Genomic DNA, 22137 nt, shown 5'->3' on the forward strand with positions numbered 1-22137 from the left:
GAAGAAGGAAGAATAATCCTTGAACCTGAGGGTATACTTGCTACCCGAGAGAAAGTTCTACGATCTAAGACAATTAAGGAATACCTCATCAAGTGGAAGAGGTTACCAGACGAAGATTCATCTTGGGAATTAGAACATTTCATGCGTCAACACCCAGGCCTGCCTATGCTTTGAGGACAAAGCATCTTAAGGGGAAGGCAATGTTATGAACTAAAAAAGGTCATAACAAATTAAATAAAATATTAAAGTATTATTTAATAAATTAATTAATTATTACAATCAGTTGATTAAAAAATAATTAGTTAAAATGAAGAGACATTAGTCCCAAGGGACATGTCTCTTTATTCTAGGCGTGGCCAGTCAACTCCTATTTAAGGAGCACCGCCTTAGCCTTGTAAACATCATTCATTTTTATCAAATATATATATATATATATATATATATATACATTCAGAATTCTATCTGGTGTCTTATTTACAGTTACAGCAATTTAGTCATTTTATTGCTAACAGAACATTAATGAGGACGAACTCATCCACAAATGATGTCAAGCAAAGAAACAAATGTGAATTTGGCTAAGGGAAATATAAATCTGAGAGAGGTAATAGGCCTCTACTCTTACAGATGCACACAAAGCCACAATCTCGATGAAGAGCAGCTAGGTTGCATAAGGAGGAGCTAAGAGCGCCCAAATCTACAAAGGCTAAAACACTAGTGGTTGGGGAATACCACATCTCAACTATGATATCACTGTAGGAAATACTTACAAAGGCAGACAACAAAATGATAAGCGTGAGATGCATTTCATTAAGCAATGTACATATAAATACAATTGTTTGACCCTTGGTTTCACCTTCCAAGAGATCTCTTAGACTTCTCATCATTGTTGGCATTCACTTGAGGCTTTTCACCTTTCTCTCTAGTGAACAAGCCAAATTTACATAACCCAAGAGGAATATGCTTCCAATAGGCAAGTACTTTAACTATTTTTGCAATCATGAGCTTTCACTTAATATCATGGATCAAGCAGTGAACGGGATAATTGACTGATCTTGACTATATTTTTGTTCCCTTACTTCAGTTAGGAGGTTAGTCTTTAACTCTAGTCTAGAGCGACCTCCTCTGAGGTCTTCGAGTTTTATAGAGGGCACTAGTTTGGAATCACTGATTGAAGTAGTATGTCCAAGGTAATCCATGTTTGCCACTTTCCATCTTCCCCTTATTCATCTCCACTCTTCATGTCAGTGGCCATTGGTCATTGGGATTTCCGCCCTTCATCTTCATCCTTGAGTATGGGCCCAAAAACCTAACCCTGGAGGTTGATGCAGCTAAAAGAAAAATAAAAGCATAAGAAAGCCAAAATAAAAGAAAAATGAAAAAGATGGTTGGGACATTTATTTAGCACATAGGCAAAATCCTAGCACGAGCTCTACCCCCTTATTAGACATCACCTAGTTCCTCAAGCATTTGATTCTTCATCTAAAGAAAGGAACTCTTGTATGTCCCAACCTAATGAGTGATAAACTGCTTCATCTTAAAGGGGTAATGGAAAATTTCAAAAGTAAGCTTGGGCTCATAAGCTATGCACCCTATAAAAGACCAATCATAAAGAAGTAAAACGCGCAACAAAAGGGTAGAAAAAGCAGCCTGAGGAAAGGGGTAACTCATGCCGCCATGATTGCTCCCTCCTTACATCAATACACTCAGGATGTTGGACCCTCATTAGCTAGTCTCATGGCTATGGCCCCTGCCCTAAAGTCTTTCCCACTCTACAACCATCATTACCACACCCACCTATGGATTGATGGGCTAACCTGCGCATGTCACTCCCCTTGGAGACTAGAAACACCTAATAAAGTTGTCGACCTGACTAACCATAATATAAGTGAGGTAACTTGATTACATGTTCTGATCTAGTTAGACATTTGAAGGTGAATTTTGTGTGAAGTATTATTGTGCCCCAAACATTAGGTATGAATCATTATGATGCATTTATGGTTATTGTCCTTAATGATTGTTGACTTCACTTGATCTTTAGAGGGTTTGTCAGGTGGTGTTATCATAGTAGCAAAGACCTCTTGAGAGATGATTCTCATCCCATTTAGCAACATTCCAAAGGTCATTTTAACCAATCCAAAGAGCAATTCTGACATTGTTAATGCAACATTGCCCGCCTAGAGGAAAGCATTGGGCTATGAGAGTGTTCCACATGGTACTTGACTCACTTGAGTTACCCTAGATGTTGAAACATTGAACCACTGAGACTTGATATTGGATTTATTGATGATGTACCCCAATAGACCCAAGACATCCCCAGGTTGGCCTTAACACTGTTTGATGGGTGTTGCTTGTTCTAGAGCCTAGATGATGATGATTATCCCTGAGATGACAAGTGTTGAGAAATCTAGGGACAACTAGATTAGGTGATTTCTCTTATTTTAATAATTTATTGTGATGTCTTTATACTTAACTTGATTAGCTTCTTCTTGAACTTGATTATTATTGTTTTTTATGTCATCAAACAACTACCAAAAAATGAGGATCAAAGAGACAAGAGGGCACAAAATGTAGGTTGCTAGCCAGGGCTTGTTACCCACTATTTTGTGGGTAATATCCCTAGGAGAAAAAAATTCCATGATGGTCCTCAGTCGGCAGCCAACAATCCCTCATAGCCACCAACAAGCTCGATGTGCCATTTCTCTGCCACTTGAGCCAGCCATGTGGTCCCTCACCCATCTGTCATGATCGTATGTTTGAAGGTGGGCCTCCCAAACCTAAAGGTATGCCTTGTTATTTGGTAATTGAGAATTCTAGTTTATTTATCATGGAAAATTTGGCCATGGATTAATGAGGGGATTTGGCAGAAGAGTGGTCTAGGTTTGTGCTCTTGTCCCCTAGGTCTCTTTTGGGATGTTAGCCTTACACCCTAGTCCCGTGGGATCTCTTTTATTGACCTATTGGTTTTATGGATGGTACTACATGGGAAACCCTAATTTTGGTTGTGTGGTTCTGCTCCCCAATTCGCATATATTACTCCCCTTCTGCTCATTACACACCCAATCATCTCTCCTCCCACCTGGGTTCACATTCCTCCACTAGGTCCACATAGGGTCAGCCACCACCTCTCATTGCCCCATGTGAAAATTCCACAACAGGAATCGCTACTGCAGCAACTGATGATATTACTCGTATTTATTAAATTCCTTTAAACAAATTACTTGCAGTTTCCTACGGCAAATATAGTAATACATACACTGCAGCCTTCACTTAATTTATAAGCAGAAACAAGACACTGAGCAAGAAAGAAAATACAACATAATAGACACCATTATTTTTGGACAAATGTCCCCAAAAAAACCCAATGCGAGAAAACCGGTGCAGCAGTTCTAAGGGTTTATTATTATTAAGTACTAGTTTTGAATCAAACTCTGGATGCCCTTCCAACAATCCAATTACAGAGAAAAAGATACTGGCAAAAAGCTTAGTGGGATTACCTCACTTCCCCGGCAAATCCTGGTTCATTCGGCAGTTAAACTGCCTATCGCTGGCTACAACTATGCTGCCCCTTCGCAGTAACTATGTGGCCCTGCTTGGAGCTCTTTGAGGCTCCGCGTCACCTCTGCACTGGGTCTCCTTGTCTCCTAGAGCTCTAATGTCAACCTTCCCAGTTGATCTAGCAGCTCCTTGGCAAATTTTGGACTTTTGCTGGAAGACAATTCTGCCTCTATGCTAGCCCTTCTGGCTCTGCGTCAAGCACTGTGTGGGCTCTCCTGGCCCAGCGTCAGTCCTTCCTGGGTCTGCGCTGCCTCCACTGGTGCTTCTCTACCTCTCTGTTGAGTATTCGGGGTTCCGAAGAAGATACTCCAGCCTAACCATCCACGCCCCTCAACTGCAAGAAATCTCCTTGATCTAAATTTCCTCCTGAGAACTTCTCACTTCAGAAATTAGATCTCTTCATCTCTCGGTGTGTTTTCCAAATGACCCTCAAGCCCCTTCTTATATCTTTCTGTGGGACAACTAACAACCTAAATTAACTCCTAATCAAAGGCTCAAATCATTATGGATTGATCCCTGTCTTCTAGAAGTTACACCCACAATTAGATTAATACCCATTAATATTTTAATTTTCCTAAGTTTAGACTTAGAAACTCCATTAAAAATATTAATTATTTTAATAAAATCATCTCTGGGTGGAATTTCCCAAAATGATTTCTGTGTTCTTTGGAATACATGTGCTCAAGCCTCCCTACAAAATTTGAGGCCTAGAGCACATCCGATGCTACCTAAAATCAACACCCCACATCTTGGGTCGGGCCTGGAATGATGCCCGGAGGTTGATGCAGCTAAAAGAAAAAGAAAAAGCATAATTGGCCACATTCAACAGGAAATTGTACCACAAAATGCAGAAGATGGCCAGGACAAAATCATTTAGCACGTGGAAAAAATCCATGACATGAGCTCTACCCCATTCCATGGCCATCACCTTGGTTCCTACATGGCCCTTGATGAGCCTCCTTTATCATTCAGGAACCCATGACTGTCCCAACCCCCGGTGGGCGATGAATTGCCCCACCTTATAAGGGGGTATCCACTACTATACTTTATGCATCATGCTCTCATTACCTAGAGCCCCAAGCAGTTAACCAAAGAAAATCATAAAAAGGCAAAAGGCATATGAAGAAGGGTGGAAAACTCAAGGTTGGGGTAGCTCATGCACCACGATCACTCCATCCTACACATTATTTACCCAAGTGTGGACTTCACTTTTATTAGCTACCCTTTAACCATGGCATATGATCCAAGTTGACCCCTTTCATTCCCTACTCCATTCCATCATTATGCCACATGACACCACCATTTGAAGGATGTACCACGGACATACCACCCCCTTTAGAGGTAGAAACCACCTAATAGAATGCCTGGTTAACCCTATTTGGAGTTGGGAGACATTAGCACATCCCAAAGCCCACTATGGAAAGGCATGTCATTATAAAGTGCTCACTTGTTATCCATGGTTTATAAACTATTTTACTTGATTTCTTCAATGAATTGTTGTGTTAGAAGGCACGGGGACACATTGGATCTTATGCAGGAATGCAAATGGTTTCCATTTGGGTTTGGTCTCCTTATACGGGGTCCTAACCACAAAGGGCTACATTGGCACATGTAGGGTGTGTGTACAGAGTCATGGGCCTCCACAGCAGCAGACAACACTCCATGAATCCCCGTAACCATTCAGAGATTGCTCGTGGTTCACTTATTGGACGAGGAAGATGCACCTGATCCATCATGCCCAGCTAGCCCTAGAGTTGCACCATACACTTGGTAAATGGTCCAAGACTTGCACGATGATGTGACATCACCTACACCATCATCCTAGCCCTTGCAAGTGACCTACAAGCATATAGTATTTATTTGGAGACCCATGAGAACACTTGTGTGCCCCCACATGTCAATTGGAGCACCACAAGTTATTAAAAGGGGCCAACCCCTTATCCACTGCTTTTGGGAGTTCAATTACACATTATGGCACATATGGACTCCATTAGGCCTCCTCCAAGGCCCAACGGCATGCACTATCCATTATTTGACCTCTTGAGAGGCTTATTCTTTTGTTTATGAGCTAGTTTGGTGGGTCTGTCACCAAAGGTTAGTTATTTTTCACATTATTTATTGTAGGGGCTAATGTAGACCTAATTAGCTAAATCAAACTCATTAAAAGTGTATAAATACAAGTGATGTGAATTCATTTTAGCATCATCACTTGGATTGATCATTAGCTCTTGTGAGAATTTCGCATTCTTTGGAGGAGGAAAATTTTGGATAAATGGATGAATTTTGATATTTGGTTAAATCTTCTTTGTCTTAGAGCTTCTCTTGTTGGAAAATTTGATGATTGGATATATTCTTCTTGCATGTAAGTACCTTTAAAATGCTATTTCTGTTATATAATTTTGTTGCATCATGATGTTGGGAATTTCGCTATTCTAGGGCTTACTTACTGCATCAATTTATGTAAGGTTGTGGAAATTAACTTTCTAAATGGTGTTGTATCATGATTGGGCCATGCAATGAATGAATGAATGTTCCTAGGGATAACTATTTCTCCCGATAAGTCAACAAATCATGCTAAACGAAGTATAAATACTTCGATTATTTGTCCACAACTGCGCTGGAGTTTGCTCTAGAGGCCCTCCAAATTTGAGGTAAATCTGGCTGTGGGATCTCGAGATATTGCAAGCCCTAGCTCGAGGATTGTTTCTTGCCCTAGGTTTCCTTTGGCTAGTGAGCTCATTGGGATTATTGCATCAAATTCAAAGAAAATTTCTTATTTAATACCCTTCTCCCCCTTAATTAGGTTAAGCACACCCCTTGGTTGATAAATTCCATCCCCTTCACCTAATTCTAGGTCCACTTAGTCCTGTGTGATCCCACAACTTATTGAAGCCAATTTCACAAAGACCACTTGGAATCCAAGTTTCCAAAAGGATTTTAGGAGCTAAGAGTCTTCTTGAGAAGTCATATACCCAAACCCTAGCTCGTAGAATTCCCTTAAGCCCTTCCTAGAGAGCCTTTCATCTTGTTTTTATAGCAAGCAAGCCATATATCTAAGCCTCTCTTGTGAATAGGCTTCTATGATCACCTCTCATCCTATCATTGATTCATTCATTTGTTATCCTTATTATAACAGGTCTCCTCCCATAGGTGAAAATCCGTAAAGAGTAGGGAGCTTTAGTCGAGGTGACAGTGGGCTATTGCTTCATTATTTCCCTTGACCTAGTAGCAGCCCTTCAAAGACCCCCTTTTAGGACCCCTGCTAGTTTGAGCAGTAATAGGGCCAAAACCTCTCCTTTTGAGAGGAAAACCCACAAGAATTCTTCTCTTCTTGTAGAATCTTCAAATGACGAATTCTAAGACTAAACACCCTTGACAAAGCTTCGTCCAAGACCAAGTCAACCATTCTTCTTGATGAGCTTTCCTTACACAACTTACAGCAACAAACTTTGACCTTCCAGCAACATCTTCGCCCCAACAACTTCAACCTGCCCAGCAACTTTCGACAACTTTGACTTGCCCAACAACTTCTAGTAACTTTGACTTGCCTAGCAACTTCTAGCAACTTTGACTTGCCCAACAACTTCTAGCAACTTCGACTTGCCTAGCAAGCAACATCGACTTGCCCAATAACTTTAGAAACCCTAACAAGAGAGAGAGATCCAAAACTTTGATCTTTCTTCTTTTCTTCTTATCCTTGATTTTCGTCCTTCTCTTTTGGTCTTGCTGCTTCTTTCTTCTGGAGATTGAACTTGTTTGTTGTTATATCCAAATGAGGTCGAGTTCCTTGTTATATATAGGCTTTCCAGGGGTACAAATTGCTTCCATGAGGCCAACTTGATCTTTCATGTAAGCCGACTTGCTTGACAATGTCTTGGAGGGTCTCTATGACATTTTTTACTCTACAATTTTTTTCTTTACAAGATGCAACATGCCCAAAGGGGTCTTACATGGCAATGACTCTTTTGACTTCATAATTCCATGAAAAACCTAGAAGCACTCAATGGGTGTTTGACCTATAAATAATTTTATCTTGAGCATGAAGTCCATGCCTCAAGAATAAATTTCTTTTTCTTTTTAATATCAAATACATAAAATCATTATTATAATAGACATTATGAAGACTGAACCTAGTTACATATTCCAACACTCCCTCTTAACTAGGGAGGTATTCATAATCCATACATGGTACTTGGACATTCTCAAACTGAAGAATTCTCATAAGAAGAGTTGCGTGACGCGTCGATAAGCCATCTCATAAGCTATTGTTTCAACTTATCTCATTGCATCTTATCATAGCAACCAACATTGTCACATAGCAAGGCCTTGACTAACAACTCTATCTCTCGATAAGATCAGAGCATAATGTTGGTGAAAAAATGGCAGGTAGACACCATCATCATTGTCTCTTAAGACCCATACCCCACCCGGATGTTCACAAGGTATGTCCTTCTAGGACAATTCCTGTCTTGGAATAACACATCGTCAAGGAATTTCCTCTTTGATTACTCTTACCTATTGGATGCCCTACCACATCCTCAAAGAGTATTCTAAACCAAATGCTTACTCAATCCTCCATTCTTTCTTCATAACATGAAGACAAGAATGATGTTTCTACCTCTCCCTCTCAACTAGGGAGGATTTACACATTCCTATAAAAGGAATATTCCCAAGCTCCCTTTTAACGAGGGACTTTCCCAAGCTCCCTTTTAACAAGGGACTTTCCCAAGCTCCCTCTCAACTAGGGACTTGTTTCCAACAACAACTATCTGCTCTTTGGTGGAGATCATTGTATTATCAACTGCTTGTAGGGCTCCTCTTTCTACATCATGTCATGAACTTCATCTTCTTCATCATCACTTCATCGTAGGGCATTGACCATCTTCTTCATCTCTTTCCCTTCAACGAACAATAGTGTTGAACCAATAGTCATGCCATCCTTCTCTTCATCGGAAAGTGATCTTCTAGTCCATATCTGGCTTTTATTCATACAACTACCCCTTCCAAGACATGTTTCTTTCAGGATCTTCCATCCAATCACATGAGTATTAGTTGTAGGTGACTTCTACAACCTTCTTTCGGTGGCCCTATCACAACCCAACAAGATGTTTTCAAAACTCAAAATGAACATCAAATCAAAGTTACCTTTTTATCATGGCCTTTCGTCATGACATCAACTTCTTACAACATCAACATCCTGCACATGTATGAACCCATCTCCAAGACATTCATTACCAAGACAGTACCCATATTAGGGTCTTCATACCTTCTTCTTCCATGGAGATGTCATAGTTAATTCTTCTAGTTATCAGATGTTGATCACATATCTTATCTTACATGACTATAATTGTATCTTTCACGAACTCTTCTCCTTTTCTTCACATATTGCTTTCCCAAGAATTTCTATACATAGTTCCTTCATCTTAGGAACCATAATTGTCAACCTCCTCATATTCCATATGTGGTCATATTACATCAATATGTAGAAGAGTTCAAGGCATATTGTCTACATGCCTTCATGTATCTTTCTAAAGGAAGAGTTTCTTCTTCTTTTATCATGCTCATGAGATAGAGCATTCAACCATGCTATCTACAACTATATAATGACATGAATTTTTTCTATCAAATATATACATACCTCTTCCATCTTTTGGTCATCTAGACTTCCTTCTAGCAACTTCCTTTTCTTGCTTGAAGATGAATGTACTATGTTGCATTCCTTTGTCACCATACCATCATCCTTCTAAACAATGGATCCCACACAAGGTAGAATGCAGACAATCAACGAGACACTTGCTTCTTCCAAGTAGAGGTTAACCATCTTATAAAGATTCTAGTGGAGGATCTCAATGATCCTCATTCTACAAATGCTCCTTTCTAATAATGATGATGTATGGTAACCTTTCTTTATCTTCTATCTTGCTAGATGACTTTCCTCCAACCATATATACTTCTACTTTGGTTGTCCTTATATGCTTCCAATGGAGATGCCATGAGCTACTTCCTTACAACTATGTAGACTATCTACTTCAGCTATACTTCCATGCTTCTATGATGATGTCATCTGTATCTCGCTATAATACATCCATTCATACTTGTGATGGTTCCTATATAACTGAAAATAACTAAGTGAAAGAAATTATCTCAGTCATAGTAGAGATATTTCCCTTCCTCCTTTGATTTCTTATTTTCTGATTCTTCCACTTCTTTGGTAACATGGGCTTCATTTCTTTCCTTTCTCTTCTTATTGTCCTTCTTGAGTTTGGGACAATTCCTTTTGTAGTGCCCATATTCATTACACTCATAACATTGTATCTTTGACATATCGATCTTCTTCTTTTTCTAAGAATCAAACTTTCCAAACTTTCATTTTCTCCTAGCCATGGCAGCATATGCTTGAACTAATTCATTTGATCCAGCATCGCTCTTTGCTTTCAACCTAGTTACTTCAATCTTACATAATGGCCAAAGTTCACTGAATGGAATGGTTTCCTTCTTTCCATAGATACTTGATACAAAGTTGCCCCATTCATCAGGTAGTGCATTGAGCACAACGGTGGTCATTTCTTTATCAAACATTATTTCTCCTAGTTCTTGTAGTTGATCTCTTATTTGTGACACCCTCATGAGGTATGACTCTATGAGGTTATCCCTTCTTCCTTTGATACCTTCATTTTGTATAATTTCGTTCTCAATGATATGACTTCTCCTACAGTGCTCACTAAAAACAATTTTACCAACTTCTCATAGATATCCTTTGATTTCTCTAACTTTGCTACATAAGGGATGAGGGAATTCTTGATTGATTCTATGAGGATTCTTTGAGCCCTTATTTCCCCTTTCATATACTTTGATAATGCTTGAGCTTTTTCTTGAGATGGTTTGGCGATGGAGTCCTTTACATATTCAATAACTTCATTCTCTACAAGGATCAAATCTATCATCTTCTTCCATGCAAGGAAATTTGATGACCCAACAAGTTTATTGCTTTCCTTGCAGAATGAATTCATTTTGGTAGTAGATTCGGGCATAGATATATATACTTGTCAAGTGAAGATGCTCCTAGATAATGATATCTTCAACTTGATGCTTTCTTGATGATGTTGATTATTGAAGATGCCTTCTTGAAGATAATTGCTTCCTTGATGATGTCTTTCTTCTTTAAAGATGACAATACTTTTTTTCTAGATGATATGCTTGAGATGTGATTCTTTCCTCAATGTGAGGGAGATCACCTTGATTTCTTTGATGATGATGGCAATGCTTCTTCTTGCTTCCTTTGGATGCAGAATATGGAGACTTCAAGATGCTTCAAATATGTAGCCCTTTTTCCTTTGAGTGGAGGTAGGGTCCTTGAGGACTTGTTCTCCTAGTGATGCTGTGATCCTTGAAATGAGTACTCGTCCTTGGTTCTTCTTAGTCCTCCTTAATTATTTCCTTGTGCTCGACCCTTATGTATCCTTCTTCAATGATGTGATATTCAAGCAACTTCTTCTTCTAGTCACCTTAGCTTTGATACAGTGCTGAGAAATCTAGGGGCAGCTAGATTAGGTGATTTCTCTTACTTTAACAACTGCTTGTGATGTCTTTTTACTTAACTTGATTATTATTGTGTTTTCTATCATCAAACAACTACCAAACAATGAAGATCAAAGAGACAAGAAAACACAAAATATAGCTTGCTAACCAGGGCCAAAACCTCTCCTTTTGAGAGGAAAACCCATGAGAATTCTTCTCTTCTTATAGAATCTTCAAATGACGAATTCCAAGACCTAAGACCCTTGGCAAAGACTTCTCCAAGACCAAGTCAACCTTCCTTCTTGATGAGCTTTCCTTACACAGCTTACAACAACAAACTTTGACCTTCTAGCAACAGCTTCAACCCCAACAACTTCTCCAGCAACTTCGACCCCAACAACTTTTCTAGCAACTTCAACCCCAACAACTTCGACCTGGCCAACAACTTCCAACAACTTCCAGTAACTTCTACTTGCCCAACAACTTCCAACAACTTTGACTAGCAACTTTGACATGCCCAACAACTTCCAACAACTTCGACTTGCCCAACAACTTTAGAAACCCTAACACAAGAGAGAGAGAGAGGTCCAAATCTTCTATCTTGCGTCTTTCTTGTTATCCTTGATTTTCGTCTTTTTCTTCTGGACTTGCTGCTTCTTTCTTCTGGAGATCAAAATTGCTTGTCGTTATATCCAAATGAGGTCGAGTTCCTTCTTATATATAGGCTTTCGCGGGGTACGAATTGCTTCCATGAGGCCGACTTGCTTGACAAGGTCTTGGAGGGTATTTATGACATTTTTTACTCTACAAAAATTTTCTTTACAAGATACAACATGCCCAAAGGGGTCTTACATATATGATAATTACTCTTTTGACTTCATAATTCTATGACAAACTTAGAAGCACTCAATGGGTGCTTGACCTATAAATAATTTTATCTTGAGCACGAAACCCATGCCTCAAGAATAAATTTATTTTTCTCTTTAATATCAAATACATAAAATCATGATTACAATAGACATTATGAAGACTGAACCTAGTTACATATTTGAACATCAAGGGAGGGCTTGCGCATCTCCCTTGCGCATCACTAATAGACCCCAACATTTGAGCATGATGGTGCCACGTCACCCTTTTTTCCCTTAGAAGGGTAATGTTGGGCACATAATTTCCCCATGTGTGCGGGCTTTTTGGCATTTATTATGTTTTTCATCTATATTAAGGTTAGTTTGTAACCCCACACTTGTTGAACACCCAAACAACTTGTTTTAGGGCTTTTCTTGTAAAATTAGTGGAAAGAAGGCAAGTTAGTCTTTATATAAATAGAGGAAGCCTTACTCCACCTTTCATAATCACACATCCATCACTCTTCTCTTCCAAAAGAGTGAGAATTAGTCTTCTTACTTCTACTTAGGCAAAATGTGATCTTTTATGGAGCAAGCTTCTCTTGGAGATGCTTTCTTGCTTGGAGATGATTTTGGGATTGATTGAAGTATTTCTCTTGGAAAATTTTGTAAGATTAACGCATTTTTCTATATTTGCATATTGTATTTTTGTAGTGTGGTTTCTGATTTGCCATAATATAATTGTTAAATTTATCTTAAAATCTTGTTCTTATATGATATGTAAGATTGTTTTCCGGGAAACCTTTAAGGGAACTCCAAGTGTGCATCTCTTAAATTTAAAATCTCCCCACACAGGAAAATCAACAAGGTTTTTCATTGATTTACCCCCTAAAAGACTCCATTTTCCCATTTAGGACAAGGCACTAGTCATAATTGTGTTGATGAACCGTCTATTATTAAATTTCTCCCTCTTCTTTCTATTTCCTAGATACCTAGGGTTAGGGCTAGGGTTTCATGTGAAAAATCACAAAAAAGTAAATCTATGTTTGATGTTTTATGGTTATTAAAGTAGGAAATGCATTAATAAATAATATATAATAAGAAAATATAGCATTGTTGCATGTTAAAAGCTTCTTCTTTAGGGATGACATCATCATTTATTTGTTATCTATGCATGATTTCAGCCATAAAACATTAAAAACACTTAACCCTTGCTATATATTTGAAGGTCTTGCTTCCTTTATTGATTATCCATTGAAAGACTTTTTCTTTTGACTATTATACGGTATCATTTACCTTATCATTGAAAATCTGCAAAACCCTAACTTATAACAAGCCTCTAATTAGTCTAGGAATAGAATCCTTGAACCTTGGTATAGAACATTTAGGCCCTACGGATATTGTATCCCATTTCGTAGACCTCATATCAATCACCTTAAGCCATTATCATTGAATATCCTTTAGGTGAGTTTACGAAAGCCACCCTTGTGGTCAAATACCACTAAAGAGTAGGAGAAAGGTTGTTGAGGTAACAGTGGCAACCTTTTCTCTTGTTACCCTAAGGGCTACCTCTGCGTAGTGGGGCTTTGTACTAGGACTACTAAATTTTGTGGCAACAATCCCAAGATCTGTTGAGCCAAAGCAATAAGATCCTTCGGCATAATTTAGATCAAATTCAAGCCATCTTGCCAAAGGGATGCTTACAAAAATTTGATGTTGATCCTCAATTCCATATTAAATTAGAGCAGGGGAATCAAGAAGTAGAGTTCTGGAGTAATCATGATTTGATGTGGATGTTTGTGTATGTGGCCCTCAAAAGTAATGCTACGAGTAGTTGAAGGCTAGATCAACTAAAAAAGTGTGTGAAGGGTTTCTTTGTGGCTATTTTTTCAAGCAAAGAGGAGACAAATATAAACTTTGGAAACCCGCATTCTTTGAATGCAATTTGCCTCTACTTGCATTTTCGAAGTGTCAATTTGACCTTCAACTTGAGAATCTTTATGAGGCACCTCTGTTGATCCATTTGTATTTTCTCTAGTTGGCCTTTAAGTTCAAGGAAATATTAAAAGGGGTTGAGAATTTGATCGGGGAGTTCCTTAAGGCCTCTGACATTGTGATGGAGAAGAGATTAACATCTTGTGGAAGATTCAACATATATCTAGAATTATCAAAGCCACTCCATGATGCAATGAGATTGGAACATGAACACTATGAGCAAACGCAACAACTAGAACACAACAGCATGTGCTTTGAATGTCGTGTTGTGATAAGCACAAAAACCTCCAGCAGAACTATTGCTCTCAATTAAAGCCCAACACCCAACACAAAAGGAAGAAGCAAAGTTCTAGACAATTGCCCATACAAGATAGGGAAAGCGGGGAGCTATTCATGATTTCCTTAGCCCATCGTTAGAGAAAAATGATTCAAGAACTGCGCAAATGGATGCAGATCAAGGGAAAATATCTAAATAAATAGGAAAAGCATCTAAAGGAGGTGTAGAATAGTCAAGTAAGAGCAGACTAAAATGCATACTCCACCAAAATAAACACCTTACAATGAGGAGAGCCTCAGAGGAAATGAACTAACATATCTAGGGAAAGAAGAAGCCAAAGGAAGATAAGACGTAGACATGAGGGAATCAAATCAATCTCTATTGAGAATTAGCAAACAAGACCAATATTGTAGTAGATAGCTAGGAATCTGTATCAGACAAGGAGAAAACCTAAATTGCATGGTACAGGAAAATGAAAATGCATATCTGAAATGGGAACATGTCAGAAATGTGACCCCCAAAAAATAGAGAAACAAGGAACATGTTCGATTTGGTTTGATCTGGTTTCCGTTCGATCCCAGTTAGAAAACTTGGTTCCGGTTTTTAAAATTGTCATTCTAAATCAAAATTTCAAAACTTAGAACTTAAATGCTTTCTTTCAAAGTACCAGTATAATTTTCTAATATATAAAATTATACTGGAACTTTGAAAGAAAGCATTTAAGTTCTAAGTTTTGAAATTTTGATTTAGAATGACAATTTTAAAAACTGGAACCAAGTTTTCTAACTGGGATTCAAACCGTAACCAGATTAAACCGAATTAAACTAGATTCAATAAATCAGAATTGAAAATATACATAAAATAATCATTTTTAAATGAAACAAAAAAAAATAAGATTTCAAACCATTAGAGACAAAATATACAAAGTTTTCTCATCTATATACCAACCATGTAAGGGTGCATATATCAAAATGGCACGGAGTACAATGCATATCATCATCAAATTGCATAACCATGGAGACTCTAAATGGTCTCTATAGTCCAAAAACAATGCTACAACTCAAGCTACTAAGCCACTAGCCTACTACAAATCACCGATCAATATGATCACTCATCAAAGTCATCACCACTACCACACGTGGGGTCATCCCCAAGAGCTACACAAACATCATCTCTAGCCTCAGTACTAGCTAGGAAGGAATAAAGTCAATTTATGGGATCAAGAAGAGTATGCTTCAACTTTGTTGATGAGTCAATCATTCGAAATATATTATAAGAACTCATATGATGACTTCACAAGAAGAAGCTACATCTAGGAGATACTCCACAATGAGTTCAGCGAGAAGACTTTTCCCTAGATTTTCTGATTTGGAAAATGACTATAGAAAATTAATTGAAAAGGCATGTCAATCTTCAATCAAAGAAAGTCGGTTTTTTAAGGACCCGGGCGGTGAGAACAAGTTATGTACCAAACCGACTAGTTTGGTACCTAACAAGTCCTAAACGGCCAATGAATCAGATTTATTGCTCCAGTTAGCAAGCTCAGGCATTTGACCGACCAGTTTGGTCGATTTTCGATTCAACACGACTGGTTTGTAAAACTATGTTTAGAATAGAGATACAAGTTCATGAATAAACGAGCAATTGCTAAGGCCCAAGGCCCAAGAAAATCATGCTACAATGCTAAAGCCCAAGGCCCAAGAAAATCATCCTAAAACAAATACCTACATATCATCGAAAATTTTCCTATATTGCGATCCTCACTATCAATATCACCCTGTAAGCATTAAAATACGATAGAAAAAGCTTCATGTGTCAAATCCAGATTTATTTGAGTGATTGCTACACTTTTACTAGGGTTAAGATAGAGGAGTTCAACAATCAATACCACTAACATCAAGGTACGTAGAGGGCTTGGTGCTTTTGATTAAATGCTAGTTCCATACCCTCATACATGACAAAATCCAATGGAAATGCTGCAATCCCCCAAACCTAAAATCCTAAGAACTATTATGTCTACTGAATTTTGAGTGGGATCTAAAATTCTACTTTCTCCCTGCTCATAAATTGTTGTTTTGTAAAAATAATTTGCATTCAGCCCACACACGCCACACAAGCATGTTGTACCACCCCACACATGCGGTACAGATGCTAAAATGCAGGGTCTGGTACCTGAAAGACATTTCATGGTTTCTATACCGAAACGTGGCTGGTACCTAGGGGGGTGTCCCACATTTCCTGCAACATAGGGAAAAACAATTTTAGACAAAGCCTCTAGAAAGAGACTCCAAGATCAAGACGAATCAACTTTGGAGGGAAAAGGTACTGAAGGTAATTTTACTAGGACCTCCCCAAAAAAGAAGAAAGGTAGAAAATCAAGAAAGGAATCCTCACAGATATTGCATGAGTTCCTAATTTCTTTGGGGTCCTAGACCCTGATAAATGAAAAAGTTGAAGGCCATCTCCTACGGACACTACAATTAGATCTCTTTATCCTTTTTGTTGAAGACTAATGATTTCTTGTATCATCAGAGTGGTCAAAGCGGAAATGAATTTATATGACAGACCATGTCCAATCTTCCACATGGGTAGGCTAAGCAATGTCCAACCTCTGCAACTCTTGTACTATTTTTAATAAGCATTAATACTATTTTACTTACCAAACAAATGCCATGCAAATTCTACCTCGTGACTTTAGGCCAAAGTTGAATCAAACACATATACAGTTCAATTTGCAAATTAGAATGTATTGAGAAGCATTTTATTTATAAAAAAATTGTGAAAAAATGAAATTTGGTGACTGCAACTACTTTATAGCTCCAAATTATCTAACAAGATGTTTGTATTAAGTGCAACAATACAAATCCCAAAGGTCATACCTGTTCATACAAGCGTTCTATTTGTTGAGCTTGATGTAAGACATGAGTTGAGAAAAGGTGATTCAAAGCAGACATTTCTAACATCTTTCTCTCTGTTTCTTGCACTGTGTCTATAAGATTGGTCAATTCTATCTGCATGAGGATTGAGCATTAAGTAGACTGTAAATCATGGACTCACAAAATTTCTCACAATCTGGATGGCTGTGACATCATAATGAGAAACAATAAAATCCATGCATATGCACCCAAGTACCTGTAGTGTTTGTGTCTCTTCATCAAGTAACTGTTGTTGGATTCCCTTTGTTTCAGTCTGATGGTTCTGCCGACTGACTTCAGTATCTTTAGGGTCATTGTTGATTGATGTTTCTGAAGAGTTAAGTTTAGATTCAAGATGTTGCATCCGTCTAGGCATTGTCCTATCTATCACCTCTCGAAATCGTTCAGCTCGCAATTGGTCAAAGAAAGAAGTGATGGAATGTAGTTGCTCACTTAAGATTAACACCTGAATTAATAAATTTACAGGTGAAAAGGTTATAAAAAACACCATGTAGTAAGGCCTTAGTTCTCAAGATCAGGAACAAATTATTCATGCCAATTCAAACATAATATAATTCAAAAGAAAAACATATTAAACAGTTTTAACGGAAAATAGATCCAGTGCTCTCTATATTAAAACATATCACAATTGAAATCAAAATGGAACAAGTTGAATATTTTATCACAAGCAATTACCTGAGATGGGAAAATTGAAAGTTGAAAGAAACAGTGCAAAAACACATTTTTTCATTGAAACATCAAATAACAAGAAGCCAAAAGTAAAAATACTTTGTGTTTGTCTGCAGCAAAGTTTGAGCCCAGTTTGTTAGCTCCAATGTTTTAAAACTTGGACTCGGTCAAGAGTCCACTTGGACTTGGTTTAGAATTGAACCTGTTGGCCCTTCAGGGTAACAACCTCTAGAGACACACTCATTCAGGTGTGATGATGCTGCATAGGTGAGCTCTCTGGCTCATTTTCTTCTGATTCTTCCATCAGTTGCATGCTGATCTATGCACCACATCATTCATGAGCTCTTTTAGACAGATTTTACCATGGTATATCAGCTCCTAATCCTTGCTTCTCAAATGATATATGTGCTCACAGATAGTACTCAATGCATGATATTTACTTCAGATTGATATGCTACATGGGTGTTCTGATTAGACATGTTGATGATGGTTTTTTATTTAAGTTGTGAACATAAAGAACTTTAGGCATGATCTAATAATTCGTCTTAACAATAAAACTTTTATTATTTTGTCTCATCTACCATGGGGGGACATAATTGTCCTTAGATAGGTGTCGTTAAAACTTAGGAGAAATCATACTCATGGAGACCTAGTTGGGTTGGCATATTTCATATCCTAACCATAGTTAACATTTTCCATTTTTACCCTTCACTTACATTCCATTTCATAAAAAGACATAAACCCCTCTCATGTTTGAAACTTTGATCAAGCAAATTGAAGAATAATGAAAGCCAAAGTCAAATAAAGCCAAAAAATATGGAGCTGAAGATAAGATAAGATAATGTTATTAATGTCCAATGAATGACCACAAAAGTAGGTCAATGGGACTAAAGGATATATCCAATATAAGTACAATGTCCGAGTGCAAACGCAACTCCTAGAAAATGCCAAAGCTAAATCTAGGATAAAATGAAGTAAATAAGGATAGAACAATAGGACAACCTCATAAACATGTATATAACCAGATGTGATGTAGAAGGCTAAATGAATAAGTCCAATGCTGGAGGTTGATGATGTCAAGAATTCCCAAGTTTGATAGCCAATGATGAGGGGGGTGACAGTGGCATTGACTCACTAGCAGGGCTGCGGGTGAGCGCCCCGCTCCCAAAATTCGCTCATGAAGCGTGCTCCAATCAGAAGCACTAAGGGAGAGACACTAGGGTGCGCTCTCAATTCACTCAGTTTAGGAGTGAATTTTGAGAGTGTGATCCCAATTCACTCTCGTTTAGGAGCGAATTTTGAGAGAGTGCTCCCAATTCACTCTTGTTTAGGAGCGAATTTCAAAAGCGTGCTCCTAGTAAAAAAAAATGTTCCCTAGTTTTCAAGGAGCGGTAGAGGGAGAGATCACTCCCCATCACTCTAGGAGAGATTTTTAATGGCAAGGAGCGAACGGGAGAGTTCGTTCCCCATCATTTTAGGAGAGATTTTTAATGGCAGGGAGCGAATGGGAGAGATCGCTCCCCAATCACTCCTCTTAAAAATTTTACTCCCTACCCAAGAAGTCCACACATGGCCAAGGAGAGCAGGGGTTTTTTTGGGGGAGAAATGGGCGGGGCCAAAAAGAATAAAAGGCCTCCTCTCCTCCCTCGTAACATCATTTTCATTTGTGAGAGAGAAATTGAGAGGATCTGACCTTGAGGAGCTTGGGGAGATTGAAGGGAGATTGTTGGAGCTTGCAAGCTTGGGAGAATGAAGATTGTTGGAGAGCCAAGGAGGTAGGGTCTAATCCCATTCTTTCTTTTTTCCATGTAACATGTGCTTTGTATATGTTGAACGAATCTCGAATCTAGAAGTTCTTCTTCTCTTCTCCTACTCTTTCCCATTCCTCCCTCATTTTATTGTACGCAATAATCTCAAGCTTTAACAAACATGATGGGTATATGGCTTAGCCTTATCTTGTTGGGTCCATTTTTTTCTATGATGATGGTGTTGGGAAGTAGAAGAAGAAGAAGTGATGAAGATGATGAAGAAGTGAGTAGTGGTGGAGGATACCTTAGAGAAGAGTTGTACCAAGAGGAAGAAGAGGAGGAGGATAATGGGAGTGAAGATGATGGAAAGAAAGCTAGCGTAGACCAAACACCCTTATGGAAATATGTTACAAGGTTTGGAGGAGGGAAAGGGGGTGGAACCACTAAATTTGTATGCCCCCATTGCAAATCTAGTTACACAGGTTCATATACCCATGCCAGAAAGCATCTATGTGGGAAAATAGAATGGTATGGAAATAAGCAAATAGGAATCAAAACCTATGCAAATATATAAACACAACAAAGAGCCAAATATATAAGGGAAGAGGAGGAATCACAATACCAATCAAAAAGATCAAAGGGTGAACATGACACCACTAGCACACAAAGCTCTATTCGAGGACTACAGCTTTTGAATGGCCAACATCGGTCAACGACCCATGTTGGCCCTAGTTTTACCAAAAAACGTTGTTTAGGGCCTAAAAACGGCTCTGGAAGTTCAAGACCTGAAAAACTGCCAAAAACAATAAATGATGCTACAAATAAGGAAACTGAAAAACTGAAAAAAACAATGGTGGGGGTCCAAATGGAATAGGCGGGTGACCACCAATATCCACCTGGATCACCTTCGCAGAGGCAACTTGAGCAGAAAAGAACCTTAAACCATAAAAATTGAACATACCATTATTCCTTAAATAGCAAATGCAGGACTGTGTGGTGATGCAGTATCGTGAGAGGTACTGCTGGAGTTGCAAACCCAATGAACCTCCATAAATTCCCAACAATCCGCCATTATTTCCCAGCCCTACTCCTGGTTCGCCATTCTCATCCAAACCTTCCTCCCACGAGCGATCAGGGTGTTTCTAAGCACAGGAATTAATTGCTACTTTGAATTCCCCATTATCTTGCAATCACCCAAGATGGTGTGCTAACCTTTGCACCATGATCCAGGGCATGGGAGTTGGATACACACGCATTGAAATCTACCATGCACAAGTGTTGTACCAGGGTGATGAACACAGACACGTCGCAGCCACAAGCAGAGGATGTCCATGCCACAAGGCTCTAGGACATGCCAAGTCTGGCATGGAGTGATGCGACAGGGGCCAAGGTGCAGGGGAATGAAGGGGACTATTCCCCTTGCCCCATTTTTGCTGTGAAGGTTTAGCAAGGAAAGAGATAGGAGAATGGCGAAGGATAGGGGTGGGAGGGTTAAATAGGAAAAGGGGAAAATGGTGGGAGGGAAAGGGGGAGTCAAAAAGAGAGGGAGGGTGAAGGGGGCTAAGAGAAACCAATAGACCAACTTTAGAAACCAAATTGCATAGTCCCCATTTCCGATATTTGCCAACTTCTTAGCTAGACCAAGAATAACATCCTCAACCCATAACTTGAAGCTCATAAACACAATTAGAGGATGCTAGTCGTTCCATCGATCTCGTTCACAATACTTCTTTCTTCTCTCAACTGGCAGGCCCAGTTTGCCTGTTTGTCGACTTCTTGATTATTCCCTCTGAGAATATGGAAAAAGGACACAAGATCGTATTAGCGCTTGGGATCTCTTAATAATTTGGTTTAAGATAATGTTTTTTTGTTGATGAAGTATAAATCATATGCCTAATGATTAACATGGAGTCCCCTAAGACCTGTATTCTCTTAATGCCCTTCTTTTGAGCCAATGTGAGGCCTACGAACAAGCCATAAGCTTTTGCTTGGTTGTTTGTCTTCCTTCCAAGCCCTCAAGCATATCTATCTTCAACGATTCCTTCGAGATTAATGAGAATCCCTCCCCCTCATGCCACCCCATTTACTTATAAATCAATAATTATTATTATTATTACGAGGCATTACATACTCCCCCTCTTTAAGGAACTTCATCCCAAAGTTAAGTTGAATCATTTAACTTTTTATCTTATTTTATTTAGCTACTTATTGCTTCATGTTTGCCCTACACCCATTGTTGGACTAATATAACCAGCAGGTATCGAAAATTTCCACAACACCTGGGAAATCCCAAGGAATCTCTGTCATTTTTCCCAACTTTCAAAACTAGGCATAAAGCCTCATTGGTCTATACCATAGCCCAAGGTTGGTACTAAGGCTTGCGCCAAGGCTCAGACCTCACCTACCCCAAGGAAGACAACTGATCCAAGTACTCAATGACTCTAGGCATCTCGCAAGGTTGGCCCACTCTCTCCACACTCACTAACGTGCACAACCCCAAGCATCAAAGTCCTTACATCCCCACTAGACTTCAACATCCCAATTCAATATCAGGGACTTGGCCTCCTCAAGATGGTCCCATAGCGCCTCAAGAG

At 38.8% G+C, this 22137-nt stretch overlaps 1 protein-coding gene across 1 annotated transcript in view; it reads right to left on the reverse strand.

Moving 5' to 3' along the window:
- The window catches only part of LOC149252011 (syntaxin-81-like), a 128774-nt gene that overhangs the window by 45661 nt on the left and 60976 nt on the right, over positions 1-22137 (reverse strand). The window contains exons 7-8 of the mRNA XM_089459643.1: positions 17323-17571; positions 17070-17201 (exon numbers count right to left, since the gene is read on the reverse strand). Of these exons, the coding sequence (XP_089315769.1) occupies positions 17070-17201; positions 17323-17571 (381 nt within the window). The remainder of the gene's footprint in view (positions 1-17069; positions 17202-17322; positions 17572-22137) is intronic.

Source organism: Pinus tabuliformis, chromosome 7 (genome assembly GCF_031772625.1).
Source record: "Pinus tabuliformis cultivar Carrire ecotype Pingquan chromosome 7, CPIR1, whole genome shotgun sequence".
Lineage (NCBI taxonomy): Eukaryota > Viridiplantae > Streptophyta > Pinopsida > Pinales > Pinaceae > Pinus > Pinus tabuliformis.